We start from the raw sequence: 15,670 nt of genomic DNA on the forward strand, positions 1-15,670 counted from the left end.
TTAATATCAGAATTTAGGTAGTTTGAAACTGTATACAAATTGTTCATGTATATATATATATGCTTAAAAGGATTTATATTTTATTTATTTATTTATTTTGAGACGGAGTCTTGCTCTGTCACCCAGGCTGGAGTGCAGTAGCTCAATCTCGGCTCACTGCAAGCTCCGCCTCCTGGGTTCACGCCATTCTCCTGCCTCAGCCCACCGAGTAGCTGGGACTACAGGGGCCTGCCACCATGCCCGGCAAATTTTTTTTTTTTTTACTAGGGACGGGGTTTCACCATGTTAGCCAGGATGGTCTCGATCTCCTGACCTCGTGATCCGCCCACCTCGGCCTCCCAAAGTGCTGGGATTATAGGCGTGAGCCACCATACCCAGCCAATTATTTTATTTTTAATATAGAAGCCTTACTGTAGCCACTTTTATTTATTTACTTGTGTAAGGTAATCATATCACTAACATAGTATATTTTCTCTTCTTTTGATTATTAATATTTCTTGAAATGTGTACATGGTTAAAACACATGTATCATTCTTAGTAATTATTTAGGACCAGAGTCTTTCTTGAGCAATGTTAAAATTTGGACCAGACATAGGTTAGTAGTTTTAGAATTTGACTGAGGCTTTTGAAATTTCAGGGAGCTCAGAGAGAAATAAAGAAAGTTGATGCAGAGGAGTGATACAGGAATAACAATTGATTCTCTAACCTAAAAAGAATTGCAAGATCCAAATGATTTATGATAGCGAAATGTCTCTTACTTCCCTTATTTCATTCATACTCATTGCTGTTGTGATTGTATTAGGAAGTCAAGAACAGGGCAAGACACTCAGGTCAGTCACCTCCTGTAGTAGAAATTTGAGTTACTACTGCGAGTAAAAGTATCTTATGCAATTTCAAAAATAATTGTTTTATGTTATTTGGAGGCATAGTACTTTATTGTAATCCTTATTTCAGTACCATATTATTTAGACTCTTCGTAAATCTACATTTCTATGTCTTATCTCTGTAACTGGTCTCTTATCTCCTTGAGACCAAAGACTGTATCATTCTGGATTCCTTGTAGATCCTTATAGATAGTGCAAAGCGTATAGCAGTGATATAATTGTTGTTCCTAAAATAAATTTGTAAAGCATAAATTAAAAAAGAGTAAACTCGGGGCAGTGTTTCACAGATAATAGGTGTTAATGATATTGCTGATAATGCCATTAGAGTATTCTCCTCGGCTCATATTAAAATCATATCACTAGTTTAAAATCTGTATAGAAACCATCACTATAGATTCCTTTTTGTATTTTAATCTGTCATTTTGTAGAAGAGTTATCTGTGAGTGTTATGAACTTCAGTTCTGGCATTATGTAAAAAATTCTCAGCAGAAGCAAAACTATAAAAAAATATTCACAGTAAGATTTCTAGGCTGTATCAACACAATGACAAAAAATTTAGAGAGTTTATTTCAACAAATCAGTCAAAATGATTATTTGGGTATTGTGTAACTACAATTAAACTTTGTTTCTGAGCAATCTAAACATTCTGAGATTACAATTTAAAAGCAGTGAGTCAACCATTGTCATATGGAAATTGATTTTTAGTTCTTCCAAACATCTGAAATTTCCGTGGGGAAATGTGTAATATCAAATTACTTTGAAATTGCAAGTGAAATTAATAATATTAATTTCTTTGTCAATCTTCCAAAATAGCTCATGTAACACAATACTACTGATTTCTGACTTTTGATAAGCCAGATGCATTTTGCAATTCAAATATTTTGGATCTACGAAAGGCAGCAAATGCATATATTTCATAGCATCTTTAGGAAAGGCTGGGAGAGCTCCCTAATAAAACACATTAACATGCCTACAGTAACACGTAGGGATTTTCACAATAAATGGAATAACAAATTTTAAATAGCATCACATTATTCAGGGGATATTTTGCTGATAACTGAATTTGTGATAATCTTACAAGAAAGCTTTCAGTTTTCAGAGCTTTTTGGGTTTCAGAATTGTAAAGTATCATGGATGTACAGCTGAAATAATTGCCCCTGCGATTTTTAGTATCTCTAGATGTGTAAGGGTGTGTATGTATATGTTTGTGTTCTGCTTTTCCTTTTCTCTTACACATACGAGCTCATGCACATGTGTACGCAGACACACACACACACCCACACACCCACACCACACAAATGCATGTACACACACCACACAGATGCATGTACACACACATCTTGGGATGAGTAAATAGTTTCCTTGGAAGACAGCCAAACTCATTTGTTTATGTATTGTCTATGGCTACCTTTGTACCACATGCCAGAGTTCAGTGGTGGTGACAGAAACGTATAGCCACCAAAGTCAAAAATATTTACTATCAGGTCCTTTACAGAAAAAGTTTGCCACCACCTAATATATCTGGTATATCCAGAAACCTAAGTTTTGTTCCTGTTTGAAAGACAGTAAGACTGTCATAAGTTTGTGATAACTTAGTTTTTAGTGAAGTAAAGCTCAATGAATGCATGAACTCTCACTGTCTCTACAGTATGTTGCAGGGTTTGTTGTTGTTGTTGTTAAAATTTGTAATCTGAACATGAATGTAAGCTGTATTGGCTTAATTATATTTAAGCTTTTTTAGTCAAAAAACTGAATTTTATTATAGTTTTAAGTTAATGTTAGAGTTGGTCCCATTTGTAATACAGTTTTAAAATAAAATACTTGAGAGAACACATAGGCAAACCTTAAAATGTTCAATTAACATAGTAACTAGTATTACCTATATACGTCCTATATACATCTTAATATTAGTTTTAGCAATAATAAAAATTTAAGCCATTATTGTTATTTCAAAGGATGTTTCATGTTGATTTTTGTTTGTTTTCTTGGTTTTGAGTTAGAAAGCCACACTAACTGCTTGCTTTGCTCTTTTTTAAGGTTTAAATCTTAGTAAGTTGAGGTGACTTACATAGTAACATTGAAAGTAAATTTCACAGAGAGAAGCATATCACAGTGAGGGAATAGGAAGATAATTTCATGTTTCAGGTTAAAAAAGTAAAAGAATAGTAGAAAATATCAGAAATTACTGTTGTGCAGATAGAGATGTGTTAAGTATTAACAGGAGTCTAAAAGACACTCATTATGGTAATACCTTGCGTCTTAGAATCTTTCACCATACCACGTGAGAAGTGGAGAGAACAGAATTTTGAAGAACACACCACTGAAACTAAGGCACACGAAGCACAGTGGACATGCAAAATTCCTTTCCACACCTACAGTTACTCAACATTTGTTACTGAAATCAAAGTATTTCAGTGCCATTCAGCTCTACTAGTTTGGGAATTTTTTAAAGTTAAGAATAGGCTGGGCCTGGTGGCTTACACCTGTAATCCCAGCACTTTGAAAGGCCCAAGTGGGTGGATTTCTTGAGCTCAGGAGTTCAGATCAGCTTGGGCAACATGACAAAACCCTGTCTCCACCAAAATTACAAAAATTAGCCACCGTACTCCAGCCCGAGTGACACAGCAAGATTTTGCCTCCAAAACAAACAAAAAGATTAAAAATCATTAGAAGATTAACTAAAAACTAGTTAGTCCTGGGCATATTTGATTTTTAAAATTCAGATTGTAAGTATAGTCATATCTGTTTGATGGAAAATAAATTGGTATCTTTTATTGTGAGGAGAAATATTGTCTAGAATGAAACTCATCACTTTTCCTTCTGCAAATTTGCTTCTTTATTTGCTTTCCTTATCTCAGTTAAAGGTATCATCATCACACTCTGATGGTTCCTTTACCGTGCCCCAAATGGTTGTTAAAATAGTTGTCTAAAATAGTTTGTCTCATTACAGAATGCCTTTCAAGTCTGTCTCTACTTGCATTGCCACCATCTTGAGCTCAAGCTTTCAGTCGTGTAACTAAACTTTTTAGTTACTGGTTTCTTCCTGTACTGCTGACAAAAAGTGGTCTTTCCAAAATAGAGCTAATTCTGTGTGCGCCCTGCTTAAAATCCTGTCGTTTCTCCCTGGTGATGACAGGATAGTATGCCGTGTATGGCTCTACTTCCTGCCTACCTCTCTGTCTTCATTTCCAGTCACTTCCTTTCATCCTTCACACCCTACGACATAACATTCCAACTCCATTTTGCTGACTATTGCATGCTTCTTTATGCCTCAAACATTTCTCTGTCACCTGGAATGACCTTCCCTTATTTCCAGTTTTTGCTTAGATAGGCTCAGCATTATCCAACTTAAATGTCACATTCCCCATAACTTCTTCTCCTAGACACAGTTGCTTAATACCCTTCCTGTGCTTCTCACACTGCATTCTCTATAAACCCCTTAAGATTCCCTATCATGATTATTTGCTCACATTATCTGCTCCACATCCCACTTAGTACCTACTATGGTGTCAGGCACATTAGAAATACGCTTGGTAAATGTTTTTTGAATGAATTCAGATCTTATTCTAAAAAATGATGTTCTTATTATTGCTCAAAATGTAATTTTTATCTACAGTTGATAATGATTTATAGGTTTATTGATTCAATTAATATTTATTGATTATATATTCAAAGCAATCATAGATGTCTGTCAGAGTCTCCTCTCTTGGATCCTTACTTCAAGAAAACTTTAACATTTAAAAGATGAGTTCCATATAAGAGCATTATTTCTTGTCCCTAGAACATGTGATATTCTTCATCTCCCACCATGAGGAACATTCTGCTAGAGATGGAATTTTTCAACAGTATTTTAAAACTTTAGGGCTCTTTTAACTTGATATTCAATTCAACAGATGTAAAAAGAGTCCGACAGTTCTTTATTAAAATAATATCATTATACCTTTTAGTAGTGTTTGTATTAAATAAAGATAGCTTTGTCCCAAAGGCCAAGCTTCTAACTTTATACTCATTTTGGAGATTTCTTATCTGGTTTATCATTTGTGGCAGTTTTTTGTTTTGTTTTGTTTTATCTTGTTTTTTTAGTGGGGAGGGAGTGTCATTCTGAAAGTAGAAATTGACTTCCTATCCCTAGTCAGTATGAACCCAAAAGAACTGCCAGTTTTTTTGGATAATGGTTTACTCAGCTATATCAGTTTTATTTACTGCCTGGATCTGGACCACCTCAAGTTTGTCCAGCTAATTAATCTTCTCAAGTACTTGTATCTTAGCCACTCAGTGAGCTGACTTCATCTTTCAACAATGTAGTTCATAATATATTCAAAAGTTCTTAATGGATGGTTTCCTTACTGTTAAAGTATCTCCCAAATATACAAGCCTCTTTCCTCTTAAGCCCTCACACATTTATTGTCTACATTCCAGGTGTTCATTTTATACTGGTAAGCTATATGGTTTGCAGTACTGAATCAGTAATTCTGGTTAGAATATTTATTCCAGCAAACATACATATTTTCTGGCGAAAATATTCTATTACTTTGCCCATACTCCTAACTGTATTTTTGCTGGGGAGGCACATATGTACAGCTCCTTTGGGGGCTACTTCTTACTTAACAAGGCACAGATTGTCATGATAGAATAGGAATGCTATAAATAGTCCTTAGTATCATTTCTCCCATTTTATAACTTGCTTTAAATTTTTCCTTTTGTCTTTCAAAACCGTATAATTTTCTTTCTTTCAATCTTAATCTATCTTTGATTTTTACCCTAGCCCTTCAGTACACTTTTAAACACTCTTATAGTCTGTTCATCCATCCCCCAAGCTATACAAGTTTTTTTCAGATTTTCTCTTTGTTCTCTGCTTCGTGTGTGCTTTTCGCTTACGCTATTGCTTTTTGTTCCCATGTCTGACCACAATAAGTTACTTTGACCAGGAAAACTGTCAAAATCATTCAACTTTGAATTGGCCATTATGACCAGTCTCATAAGCATATATTGCCATATTATTAATGTCAAACTATTTATGTAGCTCTGCAGCAAACAGAATGGGCTTTGAGTTGGATGACTTGAATTTGGGTCCTAATTCCACCAGTTACTGAATGACACACCTTTGGCTAGCCACCAAATCTCTTCAATTTTTATGTATCAAATGAAGTAGTTATAACTAGTTTAAACAGTTATTAAGAGATTCAAATGAGATAGCATATATGTAAGTTATCTGTAAATTCTAAAGCTCTATATAAATTTTATATAATCTTAATTTGAATTAAAATATGGGCACTTGGGAAGGTATAAATAATAACTTATTTATTACTGTAAACTCCTTAGTACTAACACTATATTTTGCTCATAAGTGGAGATATCAAATGAATTAATTTGATTATGAATTTTTTGTGACATACAAAAAGGATACAGTCAAACTTTTTGAGACATACACTTGTAAAATGTTTGTCTTATTCATATACAGCTTAAGAGTTACTTATAGCATCATTCAGTGGTTGTATTTTCATTATCTTTAGTAAAACATTGAGTTTACCTCTTTTTTTTTTAGTAATACTCCCAACCAAAGTGATTATGTAATTTTTGAAGATAGATAGATCTTTCAAATTTGCCTCTGCTTGTGTTCTCATTGTCACATTTAGTTTTTCTTTTGCTTTTGGGAAAATCCATTTGTTCCTTCTGTCCAAAACTAATTAGACAAAACACATGAGTAAAGGTGTGAGGTTCTATGGACTTGAAATCACAATGGCCTTTTACAAAATACTGAGAGCACTGTTTGCAAATTGCAATTTTGCTATTGTATCAATTTTTTGTCATTCCTTTTGAACAAAGCATTAATGAAGCATTTGTTTATATTTTTCTTATGATGGAATGATGGTATTTGTAAAAACTATAAATGTTCTTGTTACATAGTAGTTTTTTAAAAGTTCATTTAAAAAATTGACTTCTGAGAAATGAATGCAATTTTATGTTTTTCCTAATTTTACTTCAATTTGTTACATATTTAAAAACTCATACACAGAATATATGTGAATAATTCTTTATATCAAAGCCTTATTGTCTAAATTTACATGAGTTTAATTATGATCATTTGGCCTTTTACTTGTTTTCTCTTTGTCAGAATTCAAATCTTTGAGTAGCCAACAGGTGATACATGTCCCATTAATCTTTCTGACTCCCTAGAACTTGAGCATGAGAATTGCTGATCGATTACACCAATTGTCTCTTAAATGAGCTTCTCACATCTGCCTCTTATTTCATTAGTTAACTGTCTGCCCAAAGATCTGATGAGATGGAACACTAGTATGTTTTTATAGCTTGTTCTGTCGGTCGGTACAATGAGGAGATAGGGTCGTTAGCAAAACGGGCACAAAAGGGTGTCTATCCACTACCTACAGTAAATATACATGGTCGTGTCTAGAAGGCATTTGAGACTGTTTATTGAAATCACCTTAAGAAACAATAACTGGTTTCACTTCGACTTTCCATTTAGCAACAAATAATGTTAAGACCACGGCCTTTCTTACTGTATGATGCTTTTACTAATTACATTTATCATCAAAGGAAGAAAAATGATAGCATTTCTAAAAACTATGAATGTTCTTGTTACATCGAAGTTATTTTTGAAAGAGGAAAAAAATATATTTATTAAGTTACTTTAATTTTAAAAGCAGTGAAAAACTTTAGAAAATATTTTTAAATTACCAAACATCATAATTAACTTACTCTCAGCAGCTTTATTAATACTTGATTACCTCATTCTCTATGTTGGCACTTCAAAAAACTACCAATTAAGATCTGCTTTCTTATCATATCCATTGTTATACAGCAGTCATACTTTTAATTGGAAAAAATCTTGATAACTTTTCATCAATACATATAATAAGAATTAATGTTTAAACTGTTTATAGGAAGAATACGTTCTTAACCTGTAGAATGGGAATAATAATGCTGTGTCACAGAGTATAATGATAATTAAATGAGACCATGCACATAAGGCACTGTGCCAATGTGTTAAATATTGCCCAGCACATAGTAAGTGATCAATGAGTAGTAGCCATTATTACATAGACATTATTACAGCCATTTTTTTTTCTTCTGCTATCTATTTGGGGAGATTGGAAGTATAACAGTGCAATATTTTATAAGCATTGATTGATGTGTTAATCATACATTCTTTTTTATTATTTTTAAAATTATTTAATAACTGATAAGCTGTGGAAATTACCTGTTTGTAAATTAATTTTGTCTTTTGGAACAAAATTTAGGCAGAACTTCAATGATTATTGTTCTTTGCTCCAAGGAAACAACCATGTAATAAATGTCGTTGGAGTAATAGCAGCTATACATAGCTCATCGATTTTACTAACCTTCCCCATTTTGTTTAAATGTAAGAAATGCCTCAACCAAATAAACAACCAAAGTATGAAGTCAGTTGTCAAGTATTTTCACATCATCTTGTGTATCTGAATAGTTTTAAATTATTGTTAAAAATGTATGTTAGGTGAATATTTTCATTCAGTTTACCCTAGGAATTCTATTTAAAAGAAAGCTTTTTTATACATTAAAATTATATAATGAATTAACTCAGAATGGTAATTTCTACCATTGTAATTTCATTTTGTTTTAACCTTTCTTTGTTGTAGGCCTTGTTTGTATGAAGTCCAGCACATCTGTGGTTGAGCTTGTTATGCTGCTTTGTTCTCAGGTACAAAATCTCATTCACTCAATTACATTAATATATGAGGACTTTTGTGACTAATAGTAAAAAGTACGTGCATGTAAGTGTATGTTTATATAATTTTAAGATTTCCATCTATTATCCCATAGATGGAGAAAATAATTTACATTGAGTTACATTAGTATATAGATTATCTTACCATGTAAATATTGACTTATTCTCCCTCTCCCTTCTTCTACTCTTTTTAGCAGTATTATTCTCCTACCCTTTCAATTCTTCCATTGTTTCCTATCATATATATGTATATAAAATACATATATAATGCATATATAAACATCATAATTTATAATTTTTAAATGTATTATTAATTACATTGTTTCTTTCTTCTTCTCTATTATATTTGAGATAATGAAAAGTAAGTTTTTTAATTGCATGCCAAAGTGTATGATATAGCTTAAGACCTTGCTGCTTTCTCTTTTTTTAAGTGTAATTTGTATATGTCAGTATAAATTCTAAAAATCTGCTTGAGCTGTTTATCTTTAATAATCAGAATCAAAGATAAATGGTAATTGTTGGGTATTGTTTCTTCTTAACAATTACAGAGAAACCAAAAATAAATGTAAATATATTTTCTGATTACTTAAATAGAAACCTATTGGTCTTTCTTCTCACCAGCTCTGTCAGGTCTCCTAGTAGTCCTGATTATCCTGATTATCATATTAGTGTTAAATATTCCGTAATGTCAGAATGAAATAAGAGCTTGTGTATGTTTGTAATAAGCAGTTATTACCTTTATTCATAGTTTCCCCAGTAGAAAGAAACATATATCTAAGCTCTTCCTAATTACTGGCCTGAGGTTTGCTTAAAGCTGTAGCTAACTCGCAAATAAACAACAATATGAATTCGAGTGATCCTCTAAAACATCAGCAAAACTAAACAAAACAAACGAAAAACTTACCAATTGATTTTCAGTTTTCAGGTTTACTTTCTTCAAGAATATATTCCTAGGAAAATTGTTAGGCCCATGTTCCTCATTATAGCCAGGAACAATATTGATAAGGAAGAGGTTAAAGAAAGCAGCATCCCTGTGAGGAGCTCATCTGCAGGGCATTTGAAAATGTTGTCACCTACTGTTGAAGTCCTGAGTTCGAGAGACTATCTGGATCTTTTCGATTCATAATAATGCACAGTTCTGTAAAATGCTTTAATGGAAAAATAGCTTAGAATTCCTTCTTCTATAGCCCTGTGTTTCACTGCTGTTCAGAGAAATAAAGAGGAATGTAGCATTAAGATCTAGTGTCTTTGATGGCCTCATCATCTAATCATAGGTTTAACATTACTCATTTGCTGGCTCCAGGAATTCCTGCCATTAAGGGCCCTAGAGATGAAACTTTGCCTCAGATATTGATTGAAAGGAAGAGTGAGAAATTTAAGCTCTCTATGCAGTGCACTTTCTTTCAGTGTTGCAGCAAAGCAATATTGTAAACATGCCTCTTGATTTGATTTTTAAGTTGAATTTTTAAAATAATTCAGTTTTATAAATATTTCAAGTATTTAATTGATTAAATGCACCTCATTTAAGTAAATGCTTATTCTTTAAAATAGCTCCCAATTGTTTTTGTTATTTTCTGTTTAACTGAAATAATGCTTTCCACTAAATATTTTTAATGAAACAAATAATCCTCCTTTATTCCTATTCGGGAAGATAAGTTTACCATTTTACTGTGAAATTAAGCTTCTAGAACTATCTTTGTAGATCATTAATTGCTCCATGTATGTTTAAAATCATGTCTTTAGTTGTAAACATGTCTTCAAAGTTTCTTAAAATGATGTGCCATTTTTCTATACTACTTAAATGCAAGATGATTTACATCCTATTTTCATCCATTAACAGGGCAACATAGCAGTAGCATACCTCTGAAAAGAGAAATAAATACAGTTAATGATGCTGTGGAGACTGCTTGGCATAGCTCTCTCCAAAGCAGTTCTTCTACAGCCCTTAATGCATCTCTTACAGAATGAAGTACAGTCCCTGTAGAATTAGTATAGTTCTGTAGGCCATCTTTGTGCCAAGGCAGTAGGTAATCCTGATGAATCTTGAAAGCTGCAGAGTTCTGAGTACTTTTTGTTTTACTCTACAGACAGCCTTTTGTAAGTCTTGATAGCTCCATGTTATTATCATGAGCAGTATTAATACTAATAAAAATAGTTGAAAATCTGAATGAATAGCTTTAAGTTACTATCTTGATATACTATGTATATATTTTTTCCACAGTGAGAAATCAAACTAAGATCTTATTCATATTGTAATTTAATGCTGGTTAGAATAAGTTAGAATTCTGCAAATGGAATTTTTAATGTATTTATTTGTATAAAATATGCTTTTCTTTTTCCAATTTAGATAAGCCATTGAAAGATAAAAATTTTTTGAGAGACCAGGCAGCTAAGTATTAAAAAGGGAAAAGAAAATGCAATGTTGGGTTTTTTATAGGATTTTGTTTTTCTTTGCTACAACACATTAGATGGATTTTGTTTTTATGCTTCTCATTTTCATTTTGGAAATTTCCTGTTAGCAACTACATATTATTAAGGATATTAGCTTTTCTTTCTTATCTGAGCTCCTGAATAAACTTACTATTGCTAATAGTTTGTGCCCAAAATATGGTCTAAATTTACATGAGATCATATTACAAGTGTCTGAAGGTACTTGTCAAGGATAATTCAGTTCATATGGGCAAACTTTTAAACTCCAAGGGATGTATATCCAGTCTACCCCCCAGTGTAATTTTACATCTTTGTGGAAAATGTATTTAAGTCTTAAGAAGAAGCTGTTAATATTATCATTATGATATATTTATCATTCCACAAATACCCAAAACATTTTTTACTGTATTCTGGATTTTTTTCTGATATAGATTTTGTGATACAAATATATTTATTCTTCTTCACTTTTCTTTTGTATTAAAGTTGATGTTAGTAGCATTTTAAAAATTGGTTTCATATCATTTTGAAGTGAAATGAACTAAAGTAAAAAACTTAGTATCAAATCAGAGCTTAATTAGGGAGTACAATGTCTTTTACAGATTCTTCAGTATATCAGAGGTCTGATACTATCTTTTATCATAGCTTTTAAAAAAAAGTTTTATAATTAGATATGGTTGAGGTGCTTATTCTCTATGTGTACTTATTTGTTTATTACATTATTTTTACCATATTGTGCTCCTTGATGAATAGCAGATTTAGTTTTCAAGTAAACTTCTTTAGGTACTATAATAGTTCCTAATTACTTCCAGATTTTTTAAGGAAGTCTCCATAAGATATACTGCAGGAAAAATGGACTGATGTTATCCCATAGCATTTCTTTAAGTTTTTGTAAGTAAAGCTTAGCAGATGTCACTTGCATTTTTCTGTGCCTTATCTGCCAATAGAAAATATTTTATAAATTGAGAAACTGTATATTTAAAAAATTCTTAGTATTTAAGCGCTTTCTGACTGGAGGCAATGATTAAGCAAATGCATGCTTAGTAAGTCATTTCTACTCTCGCTGAAAACCTAAAGATGTATAAGTAATATAAAGTAATAGGCCTGCAAAATGAATTATTTTGTGGTTTGTTTGAATTTACTTTTTTCTAAATACCTCATATACTTAAATAAAAAGAATTTTAGTGACTTCACTGATATGATCAAAGCATTAACCCAGGGCTTCTAAAGACAGCACTTATAAAAGAACCACAACTAAAGAACAATCTTTTTTTTTTTTTTTTTGATTTGGCCTTTGAACATTTGCGTTTTTCATTTTTTCTCCAGTTTGATATAGTTGAGTCAAATAGTACACAAGAAAAAATACACTTTTCTTCTGCTAAATGCTATAAACCTGAGACTGAGGTTCAAAGACATAGATAAGAGAACATAGAGGCCTATTAAAAAATATTCATTGTAAGTACTCAATAGTGAAAGGATTTTTGGTGTATGTAGTAAGATTTCAAATACAAGAAAACCAGGGATGGAGTAGATGTTTTTTCCCCATTGTCTTTAGAAATATCATGAAATTCTAACTATCATGATGAAGTTATGTCACATTTAATTTTGTAGTTATTTAGTGACTACATTTTTTAAGCATTTTGATGGTTACTAAAGACTTACACATTGTTCCATTTCTCACGTTTAGTATTATCGATGAAACTTGCCAGTTTTGAAGCTGAATTTGAATTCAGTTAAGAACGATAAAAAATTATGACCTGATACTTAAAATTGAATATAAATGAGCAATTACCTTTGTGTGGTTCAGTAAATGAGTCCTGTGTACCAACAATAAGATTGTCATGGAAAGGTTTATTGAGGTGAACTAAAAATGAGCCCTGAAGGTGCAAGGTATTCTATTCAGCATAAGCGGAGAAGGAGAAGTGGGCTGAAGAAACAGCCTGAGCCCTGTTTCTTCAGAAACCTGAGGTCTGGAGAGGAATGAGTCTCTCATTCCTCTTCAGATTGGGATTAGACATTCAGCAGTGTCTAATCTTTTGGCTTCCTTGGGCCACATTGGAAGACGAATCATCTTGGGCCACACATAACATACACTAACACTAATGACAGCTGATGAACTAAAAAAAAAAAAAAAAAAAAAAAAGTCTTATACTGTTTTAAAAAAGTTTACGAATTTGTGTTGGGCCGCATTCAAAGCTGTCCTGGGCCACATGCAGCCCATTGGCCACAGCTTGGACAAGCTTGTGTTACCTGCTCAAGCCAGTTACCAGCCTCATTTACAACACATCAGAAATTAAGTAGCCATATGTGATTAAGGTAGAGGGATAGCAAAAACAATTTTTTAAAAAATTGGAAAATTTAAAAAACAACAGTAGAAATTAAGTGGCCAGGCAATATATAATATTTATTTGTTTACCTAGGCAGTGTGTAATACAATACCTTCCTCAAGAGTATTTTTAATATAAAATATTGTAGTGTGTTAATAGTATAGAATTAAGGCTAGTAAGAAATGTCTAACTTTTAAACAGTATTGGATAGTTCATGATCATTGACTACAGATTCTGTTTTACAAGAGCCACTTTTTCATTTTCTAATATCTAAGAAATCCCTACCTTGCTGTCTAGATGGTGGGTGACCCCACCTCTCATCTGTGGTATAATGTCATTTCCAAGTTAAAGGGGGCAAATTTGGGCATTTAATGTTTTTGGAGTGGCTATATTGTATAATTTTTATTGCCATAAAAGTTTGTAATATGTCCTAAAGTATAAATAAAAGTTAAACAGGAAGGTGAAAATACGGTGAGGCATAAAGATTATAATCAACTCAAATAACGATAAAGATTTAAAATTATTAGAGAATATGGAGAAAATTATACACTGAAAATGTAGACATTTTAAAGGAAAAGGAGTATCAATAGAAAATAATTGGAAAATTGTATTTAATATATCTTGGGGAGAATCAGTACCAAACACATTGCAACAGGAAGACAGACTCTCTCTCTGTTATATGCTTAATTACTTATAGCATTCCTGGATGAAAATTTAATCATAGATTTAAAGAGCATATAATTCAAATTACTTTTGATTAATTCTGTGAGGATTTTATTGTTCGATTCTTTTTTAAAACTCTTAGAGACATTAGCAGGTATAAGACATTTTCAGTCTCTTTTATGTTATAAAATATTTTTTCTAAGCTACCTGCAATACATACAATACTCACACATCATTTAACACTTATATATAACAACTTAGCACATATCCACTTCAAATTAGAGAGATAAAAGTTTATGCATAAACAAAAAGTTCTAACCTCACCTGTTAGAAATGATAAACTAAGGCTGGGCGTGGTGGCTCAGGCCTGTAATCCTAGCACTTTGGGAGGCCAAGGCAGGTGGATCACAAGGTTAGGAGTTCCGGACCAGCCTGGCCAACATAGTGAAACCTGTCCCTACTAAAAATACAAAAATTAGCCAGGCGTGCTGTGGGCACCTGTAGTCCCAGCTACTCAGGAGGCTGAGGCAGGAGAATCTCTTGAACCCGGGAGGTGGAGGTTACAGTGAGCCGAGTTTGCACCACTGCACTCCAGCCTAGGTGACAGAGCGAGACTCAGTCTAAAAAAACACACACACACATACGAAAAAGAAAGAAATGATAGAAAAGAATGACAGTCTTTTTTTGCTCGTGTCTAATTTCTCACAATTCTAGTAAGATTGAGGGAAAAAAGAAATCAATAAGCCTAGGCCACCTGCAGGATCATTTTTAAGAGTGTTTAATGTATGTGACAGAAGAGAAGGAATGCAGAATATGCTGAATCCCTGGATCCCTGACACTAAGTCCACCTCCCTGACCTAAAATTTCTTTCCATACTGTGCCTCAAATTTCACATTTCCCTTTCTCCCAGTATTTTGGTTTATTTTTCTTTAATCTTTATTTTCCCGTGTCTACATTGTATAAGTTTTTCAGACAAATTACAACAATTTTGAAAAATAGTGAAAACTATATATATATATATTTTTTTTTCACAGTTTTCCCTCTAGTTCATGTTCCCTTTTCTGGTGGTAGATTTTCTTCATTTTTGTCTTACGCATATTTTAATATGCTTTATTTTTATGAGCTATCACGTAATAAGTAGTTTTCTGTATCCTCTTTTTTTGTTCCATTGTACATTTCCTCATGGTCATTTTTTCTGTGGTTTCGTTGTTTTTAATTAGAGACTCACAGGAAGTTGCAAAAATAGTACACAGAGTCCCATGTACCCTTCCCTCAGCTTCCTCCAAAAGTAACATCTTACATATAACTGTAGTAGAGTATCAAGACCAGGAAATTGATACTAATGTAGCACTGCCAACTAGATGATAGACATTATTCAACATTCTCTGTTTTTTACATGTGTTCATTTCTATGTGTATGTACCTCAATAAAATTTTATTCCAAGTATTAATGAAACCAATATGGTTGTTCCTGTACCTCATATCTTCCCAATTATTTCAAACTCTTTTATTTCATGAAGCCTTTCTGTATTATTATTATTAGGTTCTAATCTCTCCATCATTCCCTTAGCATCTGAGTGCATAAATCTGGATGGTAAATATAGGAACCGGTTTATATGTTTTAATTAGATGCTCTTATAT

General features: G+C 32.6%; 1 protein-coding gene across 1 annotated transcript in view; it reads left to right on the forward strand.

Moving 5' to 3' along the window:
• The window catches only part of NBEA (neurobeachin), a gene marked incomplete at its 3' end in the record, with an annotated part of 753,742 nt that overhangs the window by 353,204 nt on the left and 384,868 nt on the right, over positions 1-15,670 (forward strand). Inside the window, exon 35 of the mRNA XM_011969865.1 lies at positions 8,525-8,586. Within this exon, the coding sequence (XP_011825255.1) occupies positions 8,525-8,586 (62 nt within the window). The remainder of the gene's footprint in view (positions 1-8,524; positions 8,587-15,670) is intronic.

This window comes from Mandrillus leucophaeus, unplaced genomic scaffold (genome assembly GCF_000951045.1).
Source record: "Mandrillus leucophaeus isolate KB7577 unplaced genomic scaffold, Mleu.le_1.0 Scaffold916, whole genome shotgun sequence".
NCBI lineage: Eukaryota > Metazoa > Chordata > Mammalia > Primates > Cercopithecidae > Mandrillus > Mandrillus leucophaeus.